General features: G+C 28.3%; 1 protein-coding gene across 1 annotated transcript; it reads right to left on the bottom strand.

Annotated features, from left to right (window-relative positions):
• Positions 1 to 2,224: 2,224 nt before the first annotated feature.
• LOC122269905 (uncharacterized) lies at positions 2,225 to 13,688 on the bottom strand. Its single transcript, XM_043045231.2, has 4 exons — positions 13,539 to 13,688; positions 8,366 to 8,620; positions 6,771 to 6,878; positions 2,225 to 2,609 (listed from the first exon to the last, which is right to left on the bottom strand). The coding sequence occupies exons 1-4, from the start codon at positions 13,686 to 13,688 to the stop codon at positions 2,487 to 2,489; spliced, it is 636 nt and encodes a 211-aa protein (XP_042901165.2). The 3' UTR covers positions 2,225 to 2,486.
• Positions 13,689 to 16,783: the final 3,095 nt, after the last annotated feature.

The following is a 16,783-nucleotide window of genomic DNA, read 5'->3' as shown; positions in this document are numbered from 1 at the left end:
CATCTCTATGAAGTTTGTGAATCTAAATTACGTCATTCTTTATATTTACAAATTTACCAACAGTTGATAAGTAATAAACAAGTTAAAGCCTTAAAATTAATTTAATACAGAAGTTTTTGTGTTGCTTTATAAAATTTTAAGAGATTAAGGTACTGATAGAGGGGAAAAAGTGCTTAGTTGCTAACAATAAAAAAGCATTATTTCTTTCTCTCACAATATCACACAAAAAAACATCTCACCTGTATTGATAACCAATAAATGAATTGATTTATATTTAAATGTAAGTGTCATGGTCTAACTTTTGTAACCGTTGATCAGTTCCAAAAGAAGCGAAGTCTTGAAATCAATTTAATAAGACAGAGAAGTTACTCGTAAGACATCTTTACATACATCTTACTTACATTTTTCGCAAAACAGTTTTTTTTTACAAAGCTTTACATTACAGAATAAANTTTTTTGGGGGGGGGGGGGAGGTACTTAAGTGGCAATATTTCTTTTAATGTTTTAAATACTACTGTAAACATTGTATCCTCTAAAGAATTCTTTAAAGCAAAAATATAGATTTTTTAAAAAATAATACTATGGTTATAGTTGTCCTGATAAAAAAAAAAACTTTTTTCTTATGGGTCCAGATATTCTTAATTTTTGCGGGGTAGAACGTCTCATTTTCAGCAAATAAAAATGTTGATTTTAAAATTATCAATTTAAAAGACTCAAAAATGTTGGATTTAGGATCCTAAGTATTTTTATTTTAATTAATATTTTTAGTAAAGTATTGAAACATTCATTAGTTCAAATTTAATCACATGCATAATTCAGATATCAATTTTTATAGATATGATGTTCAGACATGCACATAGATATTTACTGTCTCACACTTCTAGGAATTCAATTTATATGAAAGGAATTAGAGAAATCAAGGAAAGGAATTAGAGAAATCAAGAATTTTTATACGGATGAGCTTAATGATTAGTATCAAATTATACAACAGTAACTCTTAAATGTGAAAGGAAGAATCATCTATTACTTTTGTACAAAAATTCCAAGCAGAATACTCAGTGTTTTTGTTTTGAGATAATCAAAACCCTATTTAAAATTCCTTAATTACGAAACAATCCATCACAAATTTAAATTAAATATTGGTATAAGGAAATATCAACTAAATGTTTGCTTGTTTTTTAATGGAGAAAGGCTGAGATTTTCTGTCTATTGATTTCAAATTATTATGAGCTGTTCAGTACTCCTTTAATGAAATTATACTAAAAACTTTGTTCGTAACAAAATAATTTTTAAATATATTTTTCGTATTAAAAAAATTTTCTTTATCAAAAGTAGTCTGGTATATGTATATTATTCCAAAAAATAACTTGATTCCTTTCTTTGGACAACAACAAGGTCTGTTAATTACAATTCTAAAAAAAAATACTACTTTTATTTTGAAAATAAATTTCTTTTTCAGAAAAAAACAAGCCTGCAAGGTTAAGGATAATAAAAATATAATTTTTTTGAAGAAGATATTTGCAAAAAAAAAAAAAAAAAAAAAAAAAAAAAAAAAAAAAAAAAAAAAAAAACTAAATAGGGTAATAGTTTAGGGTAAATATGTTTGTTAAAAGCCGACCGGCCTGTGCTTGGGACAGGGAACTGTCCTTTCCTTCTCTGTACTATCTGTCCTCACTGTGGGAGCGACGTTGGCANAAAAAAATACTAAATAGGGTAATAGTTTAGGGTAAATATGTTTGTTAAAAGCCGACCGGCGTGTGTTTGGGGCAGGGAACTGTCCTTTCCTTCTCTGTACTATCTGTCCTCACTGTGGGAGCGACGTTGGCCCACCTAATATGGTGCCCCTGAAAGAGAGGCCAACAAAATCGCCCTATAAATGCCAGAATTGACGGATGTTAACACAGGTGGGCATTGGAGGGAAGAAAAAAAATTTGTTTGTTAAAATGTTTTACGATAGATATTAATTTATCTTTTTTTCCCCTCAATACACTAATGAATGTGACAAATAATATACTGTATCGTATTCTTAACATTTTCACATTTTGACCTGTTTCATTGTCCTAAAATATCATATTTCATCAAAATTGTGAACATTACATACATTCTTTGCATTGTATTTTTTCATTTATAACTTTTTTTAAACAAAAAAGCTGATAGAGACATGTTAACGAATCAATAGAAAAATTTCTCCTAAAAAAAGTTTTAAAAGCAAAAAAGAAACCAATTAAGAAATGCATGATTTGCTTTACTGTAACTTAAAATATACAATTATTAATTGCAACTAAATTTTACAAACAAAAAAAGTAACTTAAATAAAAATTATGGAAGCAAAATACTGAAAAGAAAGTTCAAAGAGCAAAATAACTAGAGAAACAAATGTTCATTAAGTTTCCAAATTTTGTTTTACAGTTTAGATGTGGTTTCTAAAATTCATTTTTTCTTTTCTTCGTTAAATGAAAGTATGGCAATGGAAATGATTACATATTTCATGATGAACTGTGTCCCCCTTTATCTGTGTCGCCATCTCTTGCTGCAGCTTGAGCTTTTGAAAGAGATAACAGGGCTCGCTCTCGTAATTTACGTTCAACTTCGTCTTCTGATGCGGAAGCCTTAAAAAAAAAAAAAAGATTACTTGTAATTTTCTATCAATTTTTAAGTCGCCGCAGAGATAAAATAGTAACACAAATAACTAAAAAATTCAACTGTTAATGCACAAAACTGTTAATGCAATTATTTCAAAAACATTTATGAGTGAAAATTTTGCATCACATTACTTCAGTTAAAATTAAATATTCATAGAAATTTAAAATTAATTTTATAGATAATCAAAAATGTTGTCTGCCGTTGTATTTACCATTTCCTGAAACTGGCATGTTTAAATAATTTTATTTTTAGCAATATACTTAATTTTTGATATTGCATAAAAATGCATAAAAATGATTTGCATAAAAATGACAATTAAAATTACTACAATACTTAAAATTCTTTTTAAATTACTTTACTCTTCAAAACATGTGATTGCATTGTATTATCTTTGTTCCAAGTTGCTAAACAGATTGATTTGATTAAAAATCAAAATGTATATTATGTGTATTTTATACTACCATTACACATAAAACATTAATGTAGTTATTTTTTCTTTTTCTTTTTTTTTGAGGGGAGAGGGGGAACTTTGAGGAAAACTAAATCTATTTTGGATATTGTCCTTTTAAAAAGAAAGTTTCTTTTTCCAGAAGCACTGTTTTATTCTCAGAATTTGTTTTATTACACAAGATACCATACCATAATATACTAAAAATTTAGAATCTAAATATGAAGTCAAAACTTAAGTGCTTTTTTAAAGCTTAAGTGGTAAATTACAGGAAAAAAATATCTATCCACTTGTATTAAACAAATATGTACAACAACTTTTTTTAAAGGTGTTTTACTGAAACCAAATTTAGTAAAAAGCTTAATTGATTAAGGAACAACCTTCTGATCAAAAAACAAGGCATACTTGCCAACGCTGGAGAAATAAAATAACGGATTTTACTAGCGACACTTTTTAGACCATGAGTAAAGTTTTGATACATCATACATAATCATGTAAGTCAAAAAGAGAAATTCAAAATAGGAAATAATATAAGCACTTACATTTAGTGAAGTAAAAAATATGTTTATAAATCTTAATCTAAAAATGAGTTTTTTAAACCATTATTTATAATTACTTAAACTATTAACACTCAACATACTGCAGTGCTGGCTATCGCACTACCTGTTGAGGAATAAGATAAGTTTTTTTGCCATCAGCCGATACTTAATCATAATTTTTTTAATTTTTTTTTATTTCAACAAATACGGAGATATTTGAGAATATACAAGTAAACAGGACATAGTGACAAAATACAGGAGTTTTCATTTGAAAACAGGACACTTGGCAAATATGACAAAATAGGAGTATAGCTCGTTCACCAGGAATTGGCACGTGGCTCCACGTCCTCGGACGAAGAGTTCATTTCAGAGAGGGAGTAAGAGGAGAAACATCGCGCTTCAAATTGAGGCAACCCTTAATGTGTGCCAAACGCCAACTATAAATGATTTTTCAATCACTTACTTCGTTTTATCATCTGCTATTATACCTTTCGTTACTCTAGTCAATTAAATATATTGCAGCAAAATGTCTCAAAAAGGACAAACTATTCACTCAAAAGAGGTAAATATCATTAAATTTATGAAATATTTTATGTTAAAAAATGCACATAAAGATTGTGAAATAAATATTTCTGTCATACGATCGCCAAATAGTAACCTTGTTCAGGATTGTTAACATCCTTCTCCGAAAAATAGTATCATCGGATAACACGCAATGAAGGCGAAGCCAAGTGCCAACTCCTGGTGAACGAACTATAATTGTTGAGTGAAATAAGAAAGCTTTCAATTTAGATTACACTGAGAGAAACCAAAACCTCTCTAGTTTGACCACAAAAATGGGATGCTAATCTATGATCCTATCATCAAAAGAGATAATTTTTGCCTTTTTTTTTCTTATGGAAAACTTACGCACTCATCACATTTTTTTTAACACTTTTCCCCTGATCTTATTATTTAAACTGAAATGCAACTATTTGCTATTCTTACAAATAATGTGTGCTATCTCAGTACTTACTTATTTGCCAAATTTTTTTTAATTTCTAATTTTTCTGTTTTGCGATAAAAAAGAAACAACCTAGGGGAGAGGGGGGCACCTTTCATCATTTTTTACTAAAGAATTATTTGGAAAGTTTTATTGCTTTAAAAATCTAAGTTCTAATTATTATTTACTAAATTTATATGTGAGGTAGCCTCTCAATTTTTTCCAAAGTTCTAAGTCAAAGACAAAATACCTAATTTTACATATTTAGTGAACCATGCATTTTGTTGAAATCTACCCCTCCTGTGGGGCAGTTTTCAACAGGTGGTGGGGCACATTTCAACAATCGAAGTGAGTGTAGCAATATCATACATTTTGGATAATTAATTTTATTCATAAAATAATAAAAATAATGAACAAGCATATTGGATTTACTTAACTTTTTTCTACATCATTTTGCCTTTAAATAAATCAAAGTTTACCGAGAATGTCATGGAATATACAGATCGAACTGTTCCACCGTTTAAATTTCATTGAGATAGTTTCTTTTTAATGTCATTTCTTTCTGAATTACTAATATCCACTTTTTCTGGAAAATGAAATTTTCCAGAATCTTCCTTCATTCTCATAAAATTTACTTTATTGCTGTCTTCTTATATCTCTTCAATTTTTCTTACAAAAAAGAACTTTTTTCTTCTTTCCACAAAACTCTAAAGGAGCAAAGTTATTAACCTCCATTACTGTATTATCAGTTATCTCAAAATCCATGCAGAGAATTATTGGACTTGCTATTTTTTAATGTATGAGATAAAGCTGAAAAGTTCCTTCTAAATAAGTCCACTGCTGCTCCTAGAGATGCACCATTTCTGGCAGCTTCCATTGCTTTTTTAAAGTTTTCTTTACTGACTTCTGGTTTAGTACTTTTTTTTGTATGTTTGCACCATTTGTATTCAAAATGCCAGAATTGAACATTTTATTTAAAACAATGTTCCACCGTGAACTTTCCAATTCTCTAAAAAATTAAATTATTTTTGCACAAAAACAAATGTTCCTTAATATTTTCATAAAATTTTAAAATAATTATTTTATTGACTCTTCTAAAGAATTCCTTGTTAATAAATTCTATTTTCAACAACAATGCAACTAAGTGAATCTTAATTTTAATCTTTAAAAAAAAATGCAATTGAAAAAATAATTACAAACATGCTTCCTTAAACAAAGTCACATATTTTTCAAAAAGTTTAGAATAATGCCTTACCGAAAAAGTTGAGTATTTTAAATGTAACAATCATAATTAATAGGCCTTCTGTAAACTTATGGGTTAGACTTCATGTAGCCATAAAAAAAGTTGTTGATCTAAAATGCCAATTTTCATGATTACTTAACAAAAAAATAATAATAATAATAAGCTCGGGGCACCTTTCAACGCTGTTGAAATGTGCCCCCTAAGCTCTGTTGAAATCTGCCCCTGGTACAGACATTTTGGTTAAAGTATTATCTACCACCTTAGAAAAAGATTTATTACTAATAAATAATATAGTTAGAAGCAGAATTGAATAAACTAGCAAATAAAATAATTATCAATTACCTTATTAAAAGAAAAATGGTTGAAAAACAGTTTCAAAATCAAAACTGTCATTTTACTTTTGGAATGTTAAAACTCGTTCCACAGAGTAACACCACAGTGGTAAAAAGCAAGTGCTCAAAACTAAATGTTAACAGTTATGCATAACTAAAGCTCATTGACTGGCATATTCACCAATCATTAAGCAATATTAGAAGGGAGAAATTCTAGTTGTTGAAAGGTGCCCCATGTTGAAATGTACCCCCCTCCCCTACCTTTCAAACACACTTAACACACATTTCATAGCAAAAAATATGAAAAGGGAATAACTAATGCAATTAGCTTTGCCTATGGTTGCAAAAATGCTTTAAACCCAATTTATCATGTTTGGCAAAATTGAAATAGCCTCTTTTCTTTTTAGGACAGTTATGAGGAGTCATTCTCTTTTTAACTATATCAATCACCAGTTTTAAAATTTTCAGATAAAAACTTTAAAACATAAAAATTTCTGAAAATTTTAAAATAAATTAAGAGCTGCAAATAATGTATATAATAAAAGAGAATAAGTTAACAAGGAATGGATTGGAAACAATTTACCTCCTCTTCCTTTTTATTCTTCTTGTGCTTCTTGTGTTTTTTATGCTTCTTATGCTTTTTATGTTTCTTCTTCTTCTTCTTAGTAACTTCAGCATCTGAGTCTTGAGCCTGAGTAGGAGTAAAAAACATAATAAACACATTGTTTCACGAAAAATTTGTATTAACATAAGTATAAACAAAAATATAAACTTTAAAAATAGTTGACATTTAATAAGTATAATGACTAAGTTCCTTATTTAGACAACAAATGCAGAGTTTCAAGACCTCGAAATTCGGACTTCATCCAATGAATATCTCGGGCTCAGGTAGATTTGAACTCGGACCAACATAAGAAATGATCTGTTGCAGCTTATGTAAACTAAAAATAAGCACTTCCTCCGAATTTTTGGTGAATTTGAATAAAATTTATTGACTTTTCCAGAGTAATGGAATACCTTTACTTTGCTCTGTGTCCACCATAAAAAACTACGAATAGTAAAGTACAGTTTGCTATTATGGAAAATAATATCTAGTTTTGATAAAACATAGAAAATTTAACTCAGATATAAACCATGCCAGAGGTGATTGAAACACAAAGTGAAAATCCCTGAAAATTTCATGTGCAAAAAATCGATATCAAAATAAAATTTTATCCAACATATATGTTTCATATTTAACATAATTTCTATAACTAACATTTATAATTAAATTACTCATTAATGAAGAATATCACACATTTGTAGTAACTATTTCAAGAAAAACTACTTCTTACAAGAATAGAGACATTGGATTTTAAAATCATGTGAAGATCAATTGCGATATTGGATTTTAAAATAGCGTCCAATATAAACCGAGATATTGGACTTCAAAAACACGCAAATGCAAATTGCGATGTTGCATTTTTTAGATCACGTGAATACGAATTGCAATACGTAGCTGCTCTTAAATCAAATCTCATATAAATATGCAAAGCAATGTTTGATGATACAAGCGCGGGAATACGAATCTCATCCTTGGATTTAAAAAATGAGTGAATATGAATCATAATATCGTATTTTAAAAACGCCTGAATACAAATCGCGGCATTGGATTTCAAACTGGCATGAAGATGAATCGCGACATTGGGTTTCAAAAACGCATAAATACAAATAGCTAGCTAAGGAATAGCGATGTACAATTTTTAAATTGAGTGAATACGAATTGCAACAGGTATTTTTTTAATTGGATAAATACAAAAATCAATGCTTGATATCAAAATTGCGCGAATAAAAAGTCGTGATATTAGCAGACCGGCATAGTTCCAAATATTCAAAATGACGAAAATCAAAAGAATCAAATTGGTAAAAGAATGACGTGTATGTAAATGTCTTCCTAACAGTTTATAGCAAAAGTTTCAAAATTTAGTTGAATTATATTTTTGAATCGTGGAAGTCCGCTAACCAATGGTCTTCAGATGAGATACTCGCAATTTTTACCGAAAAATCACATGACCTGTTTCTATTTTTTAGATCTGGAAGAATGATATGAAAATCCTAAAATTCCAAAGTACACTCGGAAAACAATCACCCCTCATGTGCTATACTGCACAAAAAAAATATTAATAATCAAAAACATACATCACTGCTTTCAGTCATTTTAGCCTTTCTTTTCTTCTCTTTGTGCTCTTTCTCAACATCTTTTAATTTCTTTTCTATCTTCCTTGGTTCCTCGTCACTAGCATTTGCCATTGGTGAAGATGATCTGTCAGACTGGGGTTGGGAACTACGTTTGTATCCGGAGACTATCTCTGGCTCTTTAGTTGGCCTCTCTGGAGATGATGACTTATCTTTTTCTTTTAGTTGGCGTGATTTTTTCTTTTCTCTTTCTCCTATCTGAATAGAAAAAAATTTCAGAGTTACAATTTGAGAAATTAAACTGACAAAATTTCAACATTTTAAAATAAAATTCAATTGCTTTCGGTTAAGTAAAATGAGTCTTTATCATCATATCACTCAATTTCAGAAAAAAAATTCCCTCTTCTCCAGGTATATTAGAAAAATTTCAAAGAAATCGTAACCATATTTTATCTATGCCATGCAATATTTCATACGAAAACTTTGATTTTTTAAAATTTGTAATATAAAAAATTAGATTTTGTGCGCAAAAACAGATAATAGAATGAGAAGTTTAACATAGAAAAGTTTCACTAAAAAGTGGAATTTCATAAAATAATTGCAATAGATGTCAGAACTATTTAACTCGAATCTCGATAACTGATTACTGTTACTGACAATTCCAAGATAGGCTATTTTCCACGTATGATATCGGAATTTTCCAGGTTTTCTTCTAAAAATTGCAACTTTTTCTGACTATTCCCTGCTTTTCAGAGTTAAGATATTATTCCCTGACCTGTGGGAGCCCTGCCAAATGCCGATCATTTGGCCACCATGCCATTAGACTACATGTTATATTTCTCTTCTTGAGTAGAGCAAGAAGAGAGTGCAGGTCATTCATCCAAGTGGAATGCAGCCATATCCTGGTCAGTCACAAAGAGAACATGTAGAAGAGTCAACAATGCTTAAACAAAACAGAAACAAAAAAAAAACGGGCATGAAGACAATTGTGCACTGTTAAGAGTCTAAAAGTTGCAACTGCATGGGCTGAGCCAGAAACAAGCTGTAGTTTAGAAAAGTGTACATTACAAGGTTTCTTCTGACAGATACACAATTGTTAAACGGAGAAAGTATCAAAAAATGTATACTTTACCTGATTAATCAATTAAAGCAAGTTTTTTTAATAAACAAGCTTGAAAAATAATATTTTGGGGAAAATTTTAAAACTAAATTATAATAAACAAGTAAAATTCTGTTTAGAAAGACTAAATTTTAAAAAGAAAATTAATAATGTATTAGATATGATAAACATTGTGAAGGAAAAAAAAAACAGGCAATGTTAAAACATTAGATTTATAAATTGTAGGAAAACTAAGTGCCTAAAACTAGGAATATATAATACACAGCGCACATGAAAATCAATTACCAATGAAACAAAAACTATCGTTTTAGATTTTGTTAGCTTAAACAAGAATTATTCTTCATATGTAAAATATAATTTTATGAATAGCTGGATTTTTTTATCCTTTTGAACAATAACTCAATGCTCTGGTCAAAGAATTGTTACATCGTTTATCAACTTTTTTGAGCTATAAAAATATTCCCAACTTTTCATACGAATGCAGTTCATCAAATTTAAAATTGCTGATAAATCTAAAAAAGAATGAACTTATAAAATATTTTAACTCATAATATTTATTATAAAAAATATAGTTTATATTTTATTGCAAAACAAATTATTCTAGATTACATTTTATAAATCCTTAAAAAACTATATTATTTCAAAGACCATATTATTTATTTAAATATCAGAAGTAGGCAATTAGATTCTGTGATATCAATTGGTCAAGTTGCATTACGTTTAGTGCTTGCAATTAAAACACAAAAAAAAGGGGGATTTGCAATTATTTAAACTTTATAGTTTCCGCTAAAGAAAACAAACTACCACTTTGAAAATATATACATTTGTATAAGTATGTATTTATAAATATATAGAGAAAAGAATAAAAAACATTACTATTATTATAAAACTCAAATTATATTAAGGTTCAAAGTAAAGGAAATTTTAAGCAAGGAAAAGGGAATTTAAAGCTAATAAAACATGTAAATAACTTCCCTGTGGCAGAAACACGGCGACACAGCAACATTGTCGCAGAAAGCGACTAAGTTCTTGCAGAAAGATTATTTGTATTTGGGAAATAAAAATTTTTGGTTTGCCACAAACAAAAGTTCTCAAAAAAGATTCTACAGAAACAGAAGCAGTTTTACCAAAAAAATAAAAAATAAAAACATTTTCTTCAGAAACAAAAAATTTCTGCAGAAGCAATAATGGTTCTGCAAAAAAATTTTCTTACAGAATTGTTTTAAATATTTTTTTTTCTAGCGTACCGCGGAAGGAGAAAGCGCTCGTAATTCTCCGTTTATCTCCAACACAAACAGTTACTGGATAAAAAGGGGAGAATTTTTTTCCCCTTTATTGAGCTATTTTTGGAAATTTGCCAACTTCGGTCTCTATCGCTGGCGCAGTAATTTGCTTTGTGTTTTCTTATGAGAACAGATATTTTATATTTTTTGCACTTATGTGGAAAATTTCATGCAGAAAAAGATTCTTTTTTTAAAAAAATCATGTCTAANTACCAATCATGATGCATAATTTTTAAATCGCGCGATATTACAACCGCAAAAACGAATCACGACATTGGATTTTAAGCTCGCGTGACTACGAATTGCTACATAGGGTTTTAAAAGCTCGTAAATACAAATCGCAATATTGGTTTTTTAAATCTCGTAAATAAGAATCGCAATGCACAATATTTAAATCGCCTGAATAAGAATCGCAACGTTCAACTTTTAAATCAGGTAAATACGAAAATCGATGTTTGATAATAAAATCGAGATTTTAAAAATGCATAAATACAAAACACAATATTGGATTTTTAAATCTCGTAAATAAGAATCATAATGTACGATATTTAAATAGCGTAAATAAGAATCACAATGTGCAACTTTTAAATCGGGTAAATACGAAAATCGATGATTGATATTAAAATTGCATGAATAAAAATCTATATATTTGCTGAGTCTGGACTTGGGATTTCTAAAAGGCTTGTTTTCGTTTCGACATAATAAACAAACATTTACAAGATTAATTGAATGAGCAAATAAATATTTTCACCGCAAATCCACCTCTATTTTTTTCTCTTTTTTTGTTTGTTTTCACACCAGTATACAAGAAGCAGCGACGTCTGAATTACAAAAATACGAGCTATCCGGCAGACAGATAAAAAAAACGGAAAATCTTATTTTCTGCGCGTGAAATCGGAGAAAATAGCTAATATAAGTAAAAATGCTGAGGGGTTAGCAGCTAGGACATAGCTTGAATGTTCTGTTTATCTTTGAAAATCGTAAATATAATTATTTTACTTCAACGACTGAATTTTAAAAGAAAAGTGGGATATTTATAAAAATAAAAAAAAACTTTTAGAAAATCGGAGTTTTCGATAAAAAGGCTGAAAAAAAATCTCATCCCTATGTAAAAGTCAACCAGTTTTATCCCAAGGAAATGATTTTTAGAGAAACTTCAGAGAGAGGAATAAGGACTTCAATGATTTCGCTCCAAGGAAAATTAAATTCCTCATAAAATATTTTAACTTGTGCAAAAAAAATTTTCAGCGGAAATTAGTGGGAAAAATGGAAAAATCTGAAAAAAAGCGGAAATCCGAGGAAGAATCTCATCCCTGGACCACTAAAGTTTGAGGAATATTTTTAATGCTGTGAAATAAAAGTAATAATGTTATGCCAGAAGGGTACCAAGGCTATGTAATTATACTGACTGACATGCACGATGCAAGGTAAAATTAATGGTAATGGTGGTTACATGATATTACCATTTAATCAGAAATACTCTAAAATACTAAGTAAAGCACTCTCTCAAATTTTTATTTTAAATAAAAATTCTTAAAACAAAGTTAGTCTTTTTATTCTGATAATTATGGCAATTTTTAGTCAAAAAAGTTCGTGCAAATTGATGTGCATAAATATAAAAGTTGAATTTTTTCAATTTAATGATTTAACATTATTTAAAACTGCAATTTGTATATTATTAAATAATCAGAACTTTATAATTTTAAATAAAGTGTGACTTTTAAAAAATTATTTATTAATGACCTTATAGTTAATCATTTAAAAAATATATAAGATTTGAATTGAATTAAAATCATTTTAAATAAACTTTACAAAGAGATCAATTCATATGTTTGAAACAAATTATCAATAAGATTGGATTTTTATCTCATGAAAATCATTAAAAAATAGTATGTGTTCCACAATACCCTCAAATAAAATTTCATTTTAAGAAGGTTCAACTAATCAAGATTTTTTTATTTTTTTTAATTTTAGAACATTATTCAAGAGTTCAAAAAATTCAGGTTGGATCACTTCAAACACTTATGAATAATTTAAGAATGTTCCTGTAGTTCAATATATCAAATTTTCTGCAACTTCAGAATTATTAATAAATTTTTGGCTGAAATTAGTCAAAGGAAGAGGAATCCCATTGGTTCAAAGAAAAGTGACATATCTGAAATTTCAAAAATGCCAGAGGATATGATTTCCTTTATCTGTTAGGTTTGTCTTAATGTAATCCTTATCCAGGGTGTGTAGCCAAATTTTTCAACAAAAAATAAGCACCTTTTAAGCACTCAGAAAAAAAAAAAATTTTAAGCACTTAAAAAAATACCATAATTAAGATACGCACACTAGTAATTTTTTTTCTTCCTTAATATTGTTGAAAGTTTTTTATATATATGTTAACAAAATGCAAAATTGATTTTGGATGAATGGATTTTATAATAGTGTGCAAAAATTGTTTGAATTGCTAAAATTACAAATTTGGCACAATGAAGTAAGCAAAAAGTGAAATTAATAAAAAAGGAAGCAAAATTTTGACCATTCTCCTAATTAGATTATCGGGAAATTCCTTTACAGATTGCAGTAATTTAAGGTTCTAAGATCGAAATCTATCAGAAAAAATGTATATTTATTCTAAGAAAGTAGGCTTAGAGTCTGATTTCGTAACTTTAAATCTTGTTTGCTCTAATTATTCAGAAAACCTCAAATTATCAAGACTGACCAATAGTACAGGAAAATCTGAGGATTAAATCTGAAATTATTCACGTGTGCTATTTCTTTTTTTTACTTTGCACACAGTGCAAATTATTTTACACACTGTTAAGAGCTGTGCAAGTTGATTGTGGTACTTCTTATCGTGTATAATTTGGGACCATGTGTTAATAAGTTTATACTGCTTTGTCTTGTGCTGGGTGGGATGCTGTTGTTGCAGTGTCATACTTTCGGCCAAATGGCTTTCAAGGTTGGGGTGCCATAATTCAATTATTGAAGGGTACTAATCCAGCTATATATAATTAATATACAGTCCCTGGCCAAATTATTGACACACTATAAGATTGTATGTAAAATCTTAATTACCAGGTGATACTATACAGCTTTATTGTTTTTATGCGACTGAAACCAGTTAGCACTTGTTTACTTTCATGCATCAATTGATTAAATTAAACGATATATATAATATAAATTTGACGATAGGATCAATTAGACGATATATTATATAAATATAGAATATTTATTACACCCGGTATTATATTAGTATATTATAATTATTAAACCAAATTATTAGAAGCACTGCAGTTTTTAAATAATTACATGTTTTGCACAAGTTTGTATGCAATACTTTTATACTTAAACATACATGTAATGTAGGGGTGCACAACCTTTTTGAGTGAAGGGCCATTTGCACGGCAGGTTGGCTAACGAAGGGCCGCACATGTATTTAGACATGTTAATGACAAATGAAGTAATATTTATTTAAACATTAGCGTTCCATTTTTTTAATCAATAAACTTAGTAATATCAATAACTTAGTAGTGTTCCATAATTAGAATTCATTCAAAAATAAAAAAACTTATACTTTTTTTTTTTTTACAAAAAAGAAACTTGCTATTTTTATTATATGCACAATAGATTTATCAAAATAAATAAACATTGAAGAAAAGAAATGTTTTTTTTTATCATATTATGCAATACGAAAATTCATTTTAGAATTATATTCTAATAAATAAAAAAAAAATGCAATGCCCACAGAATGAAAGTAGGAAAAAGTTTAGTCATATTTAAGTATTATAAATTCGAATTAAATATTTTAATTGAAGAAAATTTATAGGTTTTAAACAAAAGCCTAAAATAAAAACAAAACTGTGATAGTTCAAAATAAAATTCAATGCTTATTTTGTAATGTACTTTATTATTTTATTTTATTAATTATTAGATTTTTTATATCGTAAACATTTTCCTTTTTTTTATCGAAAAAGATCACTTAAGCAACAAAAAATTGAAATCTAAACTACAAACAGTGAGCAGTTTAAAAATTCACGTTTTCCGCCATTTTATGAATTTCTCAAGTTGCAATAACATTGCATTTAAATTAGGGAGGGATGTAACGAGTATTTGGCCCTTCTGTGAAAAATTCAGTTGGTTGAATGATCAGTCAAATATTTGGCAGAATATTTTTTAGAAATGTATTTTTCTAAGTTTTTTTTATTTTTGAATTTTTATAGATATTACTTTTTTTTTAAAAATTATAATCAGACAAGTCAATTTTGTCATTTTTTCGATACTTTGAGAATTGAGAAGGATTCATTTTTTGCAGTTTTTATTATAACCCAGCATTTTAACAGAACGTCTCATACTATTAATTTATTATCACTCTTTCCCTGTACTGTAATATAAATAACCAGTAACATAGAAAAGTGTGATTTTCAGTATTAAAGTTTTGTTTCAGGAACTAAGAAAAATTTGTTTTTTCTGTTTTTCTTTTTTTAGGCATTTTTATTATGACTCAGCATTTTTTTTAAAAATAAAGTTACAAATAAAATTTATTTTATAGCAATTTTTTTTCTTCTAAAATTATGGCAATGAGAAAAATTTAAATTGAGATTTTCGGCATAAGATTTTCACTTAAAAAATTAAGAACATTTTTTCTATCTTTTTATTTTCTTTAAATAAAAAAAAAACTTTTTTTAGACGTTTTCATTATAACGCAGTAATTTTTAATAGCATTTCTGTTGACTTAATTCTTTTTTCTTGGCTTTTTCTGGTAATTGAAAAACTGAGATGTTCAGCTTTAAAAAAAATTTTCAAAAATTAAGATTGATTTTTATGTTCTCTGTTTCGCTTTTCGACATTTTCAAAAACGTTCTTGATTGGCCTTATTTTTTAGAGTTAATTTATGAATACGTTTTTCCAGGAAATATTATTCTGAGCATTGAAATTTTAGTTTCAGTGTTGCTATACTGCTAAAAGATTTTGCTATTTGGCCCCAAGTGAACGGCGTTCAATAGATTTTTTCTTCTTCTTTTTGCCGAATATTTGGTTTTTGATCAAATCACAATTCATTACCACATTCGACCAAATCATATTCGTTGCGGAAATAAAAACGAAGGAAAAATAACTAGGATTTACGATAAAACTGTACCGAAATACCGTATCAAAAAGTGATTATTTAATTGCGCGATTAACAATCACGTGTCGTAATAACATCATAGTTAAATAACGGGATCGTCAAAATCACGAGGAAAAGTATAGAAATAATTAGGAAAAAATATATTTATGCTGAACTCAGCACAAATAAAGCGCGTCAAATGCATGATTTAAAATTTGCATGTCGTAACAGAATAATTGGAATTTTTTATAATACGTAGGAACGCATAGCAATAACTGCCGAGAAAAATTTTTGAAGAAAAAGAAAGAATTGCAAAAAAAAAAAGAAAATCACTTAGATTTAAGATGAAATCGTCACAAATAAAGTGCACAAAAAGTGATTATTTAAATTTGCGATCTGAAACTCGCGTCGTAATAAAAATTCGGAATTTTCAAAATCACGTAGAAAAGCGGAAATAACTGTTTAAAAAAAATCATTTATATTTACGATAAATTCGGCTTCAAGAAAGCGCGTTAAACATACATTTACTAAAGAATCTGTTAAAATTGATTGTGTCAAGACGTGATGACTTAAAAGTGCGATTAAAAATTGCCATTTTTTTAAAAAAAATTTTATTGTGTTTAGAAGCTCTTGCGGGCCGCACTTCAGTAGTCGAAGGGCCGCAGGTTGTGCACCCCTAATGTAATGGGTTTTTATTCAGGAGATTTTTTATATACTTCCTATTTGTATTTATTTTTTACGTATTGCATTACAATATTAACCAATTGATACACGAACATAAACAAATACAAACCGGTTTCAGCCGCTTGAAAACAATAAAGCTGTGCAGTATCACCTGATAATTAAGGTTTTACATAGAATCTTATAGTGTGCCTAATAATTTGGCCTGGGACTGTATCTAGCAAGAAAAGTACCTTTCGAAACTG

This window comes from Parasteatoda tepidariorum, chromosome 7 (genome assembly GCF_043381705.1).
Source record: "Parasteatoda tepidariorum isolate YZ-2023 chromosome 7, CAS_Ptep_4.0, whole genome shotgun sequence".
Taxonomy (NCBI): domain Eukaryota; kingdom Metazoa; phylum Arthropoda; class Arachnida; order Araneae; family Theridiidae; genus Parasteatoda; species Parasteatoda tepidariorum.
Note: the sequence above shows the minus strand (reverse complement) of the source record. Positions and strands in the feature narration are given on the sequence as shown.